The 8215-nt window shown below is 45.6% G+C and overlaps 1 protein-coding gene across 1 annotated transcript in view; it reads right to left on the reverse strand.

Moving 5' to 3' along the window:
- Window positions 1-3520, reverse strand: part of TNFSF11 (TNF superfamily member 11) — a 37065-nt gene extending 33545 nt beyond the window's left edge. Inside the window, exon 1 of the mRNA XM_001925694.7 lies at window positions 3141-3520. Coding sequence (XP_001925729.5) covers window positions 3141-3365 — 225 coding nt within the window. The 5' untranslated portion in view covers window positions 3366-3520. The remainder of the gene's footprint in view (window positions 1-3140) is intronic.
- Between the last annotated feature and the right edge of the window lie 4695 nt (window positions 3521-8215).

The raw sequence follows: 8215 nt of genomic DNA on the forward strand, positions 1-8215 counted from the left end.
CACCTCTGCATCAGATTTTCAGTAGGAACTGTTCTCCTGTTTGGGTAACAAACAACCCAGAGAGGTTGGGTTTGGGGGAAGGAGTTAAAAGGGAACAGAAATTGAGGTTTCTGAAAAGCTTATCTTATAGCTAAACTCTAAATTCTGAATATGGTATATGGATTTTTTTTTTTTAAGCACACATAAATTTTAAAAGCAACTTTTTGGAAGAGTTTATTTTTTTCTTTGTAAACCAAAGTATGAATACTATGTGGTAACTATATAGCACAAGCCACATGCAAGTTTTTCTTTGGCAAGGTTGGTGGGGGAAAAGCCAGTCTGCAGGGCATCTAGTACTTTTTTTTTTAATCTAGGCACAGGCGATCTGCAAACATTTGAGAGGCTGATTCATTTTTAACTCCTGAAACACAAGTTGAGAAGGGGAGGTTTTTTCAAGTCACTCTAATTTTTACATGCTTTGGGGCATTCTTGTAAATGCATTTAAAACTAAACTGAACCTTTTCTTTTCTTGAGGATTTGCATAGTTCCCCCCTCCCAACTTTAAATAAAAACAAAGAAACTCTTTCTCTTACTGTAAAATGTAAACATGTTACTTGATATTAGATGATTTCATTCTAATTCAAACACCTTCAGAAACGCCGCCGAGGAGTTGACCCACAAATTAAGTGGAAATCAAAAAACTATCTCTGATTCAGTACCAAGTTCTAATCCAAAGGAGCTGATATAAGTGGAAATGTGACATCAGTGTCAGGTCAAACTTTGAGAGGTTCCCAGCATATGTACAGGTAGAAAGAATTGCAGAGCGAACTTCCAAGTACAGATCACTAAGCTTCAACAACAATCACTCGTTCATGACCAACCTTGTTTCATCTCTAAGCAGCCGCCTCCCTATGCCCACTCCCCACCTATTATTTGGAAATGAATCCCAGACATTTTATTGCATTTGTAACTACTTCCGTATGGATCTCTCAATGATCAGTATTCCTTTAGGTACCAAGGGTAGTCAATAACACCACAACTACATCTAATGGGATCTTCCTATGAAAACATCGCTCCTAATATGACTCCTGTCCTGAAGGAGATGGCCTTTTAAAAATGCCATAAAAAGTTGAGTCCAGAGTAATGGCTCATGTATGTTGGCCTAAGTCTTGGAGAATCCCAGTCTTCCTTTAGGAAAACTGTATCCAGAAATCCAATGACATTAAATTCTCCAAATGAAAAATTTCTAGCTATGTTTATTAACTTACGTGTTTCCTTTGGGAAAAAAATTTGTTGAAAAGTCCACTGTTATCCATGAGACCCCAAGACTGTGAAATGATCATCAGAAGGTTCGACACTCGTATTGAGAATCTCTGCAAAGAAGCTGAACAACTTCTTCCACAGCCCAGCAGGTCATTCTTTTCCTGAACAGTCACACAGATGCCCATGGTTCCTGGTCCCTAGAACTCATCCACTCCCTACCAGCTCTTTCAGGGCTGCATTCTCACTTAACCATTACTTCTGTGAAAATGCCATAGCCTGAAGGTGTTCCTTTTCTGAACGTTCCTCTCTTATTTGACTAAGAGTTGAAAGTCTTTTTTTTTTTTTTCTTTATAGGCCCCTTCATGATCTGGCCTCAGGCCACTGTATGGTGGACACTGTTGAATAAATGATTCTTGCCTCATACTCCATACCATTTAACAGCGTCATGGGCAGTGCAGGCCCTTGATATACAAACATTAAATGGTGTGGGTGGGGGAACCGAACCACATGCGGGATGAGAAACAGATAAATCATGCATTCTTAACTATGGCATCCCTCACAGTGAAAGAAAAAATGTTTCATCACTTTCACATAGGTTTGTGTCATCTATGTTGCAAATACATCATTCGAAAATTGTATTTTTAGAAAAAAAATTTATCTTAATAGGGGAAGATTATTTTTATTAATATGGAAATACAAATTGCCTAAAGTATCACACATAGTGTATCTACCTTTGTTTCGGTAATCAAACTAGTTCTATAAGACGCAAGTTAGCCAGTGATGCATATTTAACAAAAAGCCTGTGATTACAAGTAACTAGTTCAAGACTCTGACACATGTCAAAATCCCATAGAAACCAAGCAATGCCATGTTTTGATGCATCCAGTTTGGTTTAGTAATCATCTTTGAATCTGAAAACCAGTGAAGTCCAAACCCAACTCTTTTTTCCCATAAAAAAAAAAAAAATGCACAGTCAGCCCCCCACTTCCTTTGAGAAAGAGTTCACAGCACCAGACAAGAATATTCGAATGAATCCAACCAAATGCACTGCAATTTCCAAGAAAACACAAGAGCATAAACCACCAGAAAGCATAGTGTTACACATTTACCCCTTCCCTTCTACTATCTTGCTGCAGTTCCTCATCTTTGAAAAGCTTGGTTATTTGCTAGATTGTCGCCAGGCTGTGGCAGGGGAGAGACCTTCTCCACTTCGACACACACCTGGCTTTCTTCCTCCTCCCACCTTGGTGGGAAGACACGTGGGCCCTTCTCTCTTCTTTCACCCCGCGCGAGCCGAGCCCATGTCCTGAGAGCAGGCTTCTCTCGCCGCGCTGTGTCGCTCGGCCCATCTGGCGACTTGGACATCATTCCCGCGTCTGCCCGCAGCGCACAGGACTTGCCGCCCTGCTCGCACCTCGAGGCGGTGCAAAGCGGCCAGCCCCGGGAACCTAAATCCTCCTGATGGTGGGTGGGAAGGGAAAGGGTCGATGCCTAATTTAAAGCGCTCAGTATTGGTGTTTGCTGTTGTTTTCTTCCCAAATGGACATAAATTGACTCTTTGCTCCGAGTGGGAAATGGAAGGGGGGAGCAAAGCGTGCAATCATTTCCAGAAGAGGTGAGCGGCCAATGCGGTCTCGCCGGGGGAAATTCAAACGCACCAGGCTGGGTGAGCCCAGCCTCCGCACGCGGCGGGGCGGGGTGCGTGCGCGGGGACCGGAGGCCACCGCGCCGGGCCCCACGCCTGGCTGTCTCCGAGCCGGACGCTCCCTCTTTAGAGTCCCTTTCCCCTCCCTGAGATCGGGGAAGCCAAGCGGGGAGCCAGACTCTGTCGCCTGCAAGTGCCCGCGGATCGAGGTGGATGCGCCCCGGCCGCGCGCCCCTGGAAGGCGAGCACTCACCTGCGCTCGGAAGTAGAGGAACAGGGCGACGCTGCACACCACCTGGCCCAGCCCCAGCCCCAGGAGGGCCATGAACGTGAAGCGGGAGGCGGCGGCGGGCTGGTGCGGTGGCGCGGGCGGCGGCGGGGCGTGCAGGGGGCCCTCGTGCGGGGCGCCGGAGCCGCCGCCGCCCATCTCCTCGGAGCCGCGCAGGTACTTGGTGTAGTCTCGGCTGGCGCGGCGCATGGCGCTCGGCCCGCTGGCTCGGGCGCTCGCCTCCCTCCCGGGGTCAGTCCGCCCGCGCGGCCAAGTCCAAAGGCGGCGCGGAGCCGGCGCGCGGCCAGGCGGGCCTCGACGTGCGGCGCTCAGAGCCGGGCGCTGCTCCTGGGGCGCGCGGGCGAGCGGGCAGGGCGCCCCGACGCCCCAACTCTTATAAACCGCTTCGGGAGGGCTGGCCCCGGGAGCCAATCAGCCCCGGGCGAGGCTGCCTCTTCCACTCCCACCTCTGGCTCCCCTTCCTTCCTTTCGCCCTCCCTCACTCACTCTCTCACAGAAAGGCCTCCTCCCTCCCCATCGGGGCCCTCAGAGGAGGCTGTGGGTTGTTCCAGCGGTTCCAGAAGCCACTTGCCCGTCCTCAGCTGCCTTTCCGTAGGTCCAAGACGTGGGCTGGGGGAGATGCAGATGGATGCCTTGGTCAAGGATGAAGGTACCATCACAGACAGTCCTGGGCCAGTTCGCATCCCCGAGCCTCAGTTTCCCCATAGGATTTAGAAAGTTGAACTTGGTGATGTCTGAAGACCTTTCCTGACTTTCTCTCTTCCCCTTCCTATCCCCTTATTCCCCCCAGTTTTTTTTGTTTTTTTGTTTTTTTTTTTCCCAGCACTCGACATCCTCAGGGATCCTGAGGGTACAGCCTTCTTCATGGTTCCAAATATAGGTCCCGAATTAAATATTTTGGCAGGCTTAGAAAACCAGAACCCTCTTCCAAATCCCTGTAATGGCAGCCTCAAACGGGCTTTGAGTGAAGCAGATTTTGAATGTGGCAGCAGGGAGCCTTTAGGCACCAACTCTGACTTTAAAAAAGAAATTGTAGGAGTTCCCTGTTGTGGCTCAGTGCTAACAAACCCCATTAGGATCCATGAGGATGCAGGTGTGATCCCTGGCCTCGCTCAGTGGGATAAGGATCCAGCGTTGACAGTGAGCTTCAGTGTAGATTGCAGACCCAGCTGGGATCCCACACTGCTGTGGCTGTGGTGTAGGCCAGCAGCTAGCTCAGATTGGACCCCTGGCCTGGGAACTTTCATATGCCATAGGCCTAGCTCTAAAACAACAACAACAACAACAAAGAAAAAGAAAGAAAGAAAAAAAAATGTGCAGAAAGAGGGCCAGTAACTTCACATACAGGGCCATATATCACATTCCCAGAGACTTAAGGTCATAGGCCAGTCCCACTGCTGGGCAGTTATTTTCCTTTAGTGTCCTAAAAATAAAAGGGGCATGCACAGAGGTAGACCACCCAGGAGGGCTCATCCAGCTGTCAATCAGAAAAGAAGGAGGTTACCCAAAGCTGAGGTGGAGTTAAGTGTTGGTTTCCTTGCTAAGAAAAACTTTCTAGGACTTTTTAAGACTCTCTTCAGAATCCTGCCCCTTGGTAAGCAAATGAAAACACGGGAGTTCCCATTATGGCCCAGTGGGTTAAGAACCCAACTTAGTGTCAGCGAGGATGTGGGTCGAAGCCCTGGCCTGGCTCAGTGGGTTAAAGATCAGGCCTTATTGCAAGCTTTGGAGAAGGTCTGCCAATGCAGCTCGGATTTGGCTCTGATTTGACCCCTAGCCTGGGAACTTTCATATGCCACAGGTATGGCAGTAAAGAAGAAGAAAGAAAAAAACACATAAAAAAAGAAAATGAAAATGTTGCTCTCAGATTCTGATGTATCTTCAGCAAGAAGGAATGGAGGTACTGACCTATTTAAACACCTATAAAAATGTTGGATGTTTTCACTTTTTGTTAATATATTTTAATTTTATGTCTTCTTCCGGCATAGTTCTCTAAAGGGCATTTCCATAAGGAGGATTTTTCACAAATGCACATCTCTGAGTTCCTAAAGCTTGTGTTCTCAGTTGAACCCCTAGACCTGAGCACACTTTAAGGAAGAATAATCAGGCTGAGTTAAAAAAATAAATAAATAAACCACCCAAACAGGAGTTCCCATTGTGGCTCAGTGATAATGAACCCTACTAGTATCCATGAGGATGCGGGTCCTACCCCTGGCCTTGCTCAGTAGGTTAAAGATCTGGTGTTGCTGTGGCTGTGGTGTAGGTCGGCAGCTGCAGTTCTGATTTGACCCTTAGCCTGGGAACTTCCATATGCCTCTGGTTCAGCTCTAAAAAGAAAGAAATAAAATAAACAACAATAACAACAAAAACCACCCAAACAAATGAAATGATGTCTTCAAATTTAAAAATGCTCTTACGAGTTCCTGTCGTGTCTCACCTGAAATGAATTTGACTAGGAAGCATGAGGACACAGGTTCAATCCCTGACCTCACTCAGTGGGTTGAGGATCTGGCATTGCTGAGAGCTGTGGTGTAAGCCGGCTCTGATTCAACCCTTAGCCTGGGTAACCTCCGTATGCCACGAGTGCGGCCCTAAAAAATAAAAAAAAAAAATTTAAAAAAGCTTTTAGCTTTTATATGTGTATCTATCTCAAGTCTGATGGGGAAAGAGGGAAAAAGCAATTTTCAAGTTTCCAATAGAGAAACAACAAACATTCATTTTCTAGGCCATGCAATTCTGGGGCTCTTCTTTGTTTGTCAACTTTAGGAAATAAGGGTTGTCTTCCTTCTCTTCTTTTTCTTCTTTTTGGAAACAATATGTTTCATCCTTTTTATAAATCTTTACAAAGATCAAAAAAAATTTTTATCTGTTATAACATCTAAACTCACAGTGATTTTACTTGAAAAAAAATTTGTTTTATCTGTTATAACAACTAAATCCACAGTGACTTTGCTATAGTCCTTCCCATTCTTTCTCAGTGTTTCACACATTTTTTTGTTTTGTTTTGTTTTGTTTTTTGTCTTTTTGTCTTTTGAGAGCCACACCTGCGGCACATAGATGTTCCCAGTCTAGGGGTCCAATCGGAGCTGTTGCCCCCGGCCTACACCACGGCTACAACAACTCCAGATCTGAGCTGTGTCTGCGACCTACACCACAGCTCATGGCAACGCCGCATCCGTAACCCACTGAGCAAGGCCAGGGTTCGAACCCGCAAACTCATGGTTCCTGGTCGGATTCGTTTCCACTGCGCCAGGACGGGAATTCCTCACACATGTTTTTTAATTCCTTGACACCTTGATCCTCAGATTATAAGTAGTTCCCTCAAATCTCTGAACCATGTTCAGATATGTTTAACCCAGTTGCTTCATGTATGGGACACGTTGCTTCATGCATATGACATTCCTACAGAGTTCTGATGTGACGTTCCTACTGTGTGGCAGGGATTTTCCTTTTGTGCCCTAAAGCTGGCATCAAACTGTGTTCCCACATCCACGGACTGGGTTAAACTCGACTGTCAGCCCACAGATTGCTTCTTCAAAGATAATGAACGTTTCTGGCCGTTTAGTTTATAGATTCATTTATCAGCCTTTCACTCTCCAATTAATATGCAAACCCTACTCGTTCATGGACTTTGTATTACTCACCTCTCTATCCCCATTTGCTAGATTGTTGCCTGGTACATAATAGTTACACCGTAAATATGTGTTAACTAAAAAATGAGGGAGTTCCCGTTGTGGTGCAGCCACAGCCACTGACTAGTATCCATGAAGTTGTGGGTTTGATCCCTGGCCTCGCTCAGGGGATTGGGGATCCAGCGTTGCCGTGAACTGTGGTGTAGGTTGCAGACGTGGCTTGGATCTTGGATCCCAAGTTGATGTGGTTGTGGCGTAGGCTGGCACCTGCAGCTCCAACTTAATATTTATATATTTATCCATATATCGATTGATATTAATATATCAGTTAATAATGTATTGATTGCTATATTAAGATATCAATTAATACATTAATATATCAGTTGTTACCAAAATCATAAAATACTTAAGCCAAACCCTAAAACTAAAAATAATAAACTAATAATAATAATAATCTAGTAAATAATAGAGACACTAAGACCAAGAAGATAATTGAAAATTCAAGTTTACATCAACACTCAGCTGTAAACAACACAGTGATTCAATCATTATTTCTCAAACTGTACTTTCTAGAACCCTTATATGTGAAGATGGAATTCTTTTGGAGTCAATTGACAATTTATTGGTTCTGTAGTTGGAGAATGTAGGAATAGGGCTGGATTCAGGCATGGCTGGATATAGGCCTGAATCAGATGTCTTTCCCTTGAGCCGGGGGATTGCATTAACCTACGCTGCCCTGACTCTAGCTCTGTCACCTTCTTCTCTCTGTTGCCACTCTGTCACAAAGACCCTTGTGATTACCTTGGGTTCACCTGGGTAATCAGGAGAATATCCCCATCTAAGATTCTCAATTGCACCTTCAGAATTCCTTTTGCTAGGTAAGGTAAGACAAGCTGAGATATTATAAAATTGCTATGTATTCTTTCGTGCTGATGACATTGAAGAATGCATTTTGCTGGAGTTCCTGTCGTGGCTCAGCAGTAATGAACCCGGCTTGTATCCATGAGGATCCCTGGCCTCGCTCAGGGGGTTGGGGATCCAGCATTGCCAGGAGCTGTGGTGTAGGTCACAGACCCGGCTTGGATCCCACGTTGCTGTGGCTTGTAAGCCGGCAGCTGTAGCTTGATTCAGCCCCTAACCTGGGAACTTCCATATGTTGTGGGTGTGGCCCTAAAAAAGCAAGAAAGTAAAATATACTGCCTTATACCTAAAGGAGTGCATTTCTAATGGTAAATTATGAAACCGCAGGAAATCCTGAATGAGAGGTGGGGGTGAAAAAAGTATCTTGGTCAAGTATGAGGGAAGTATCCCTGTCCACAGTTGCATGTGTATTCTAAGCACAATGTTGGGGCTATCTAATGTAATTTTACCCCCAGCTTTCCAGGAAGCAACTATGTTTGATAGGTC

This window comes from Sus scrofa, chromosome 11, assembly GCF_054392235.1.
Source record: "Sus scrofa isolate SSC_HxYL_T2T_F1_AM1 chromosome 11, Sscrofa_HxYL_maternal_Yorkshire_Landrace_v2.0, whole genome shotgun sequence".
In the NCBI taxonomy this organism is placed as follows: Eukaryota; Metazoa; Chordata; class Mammalia; order Artiodactyla; family Suidae; genus Sus; species Sus scrofa.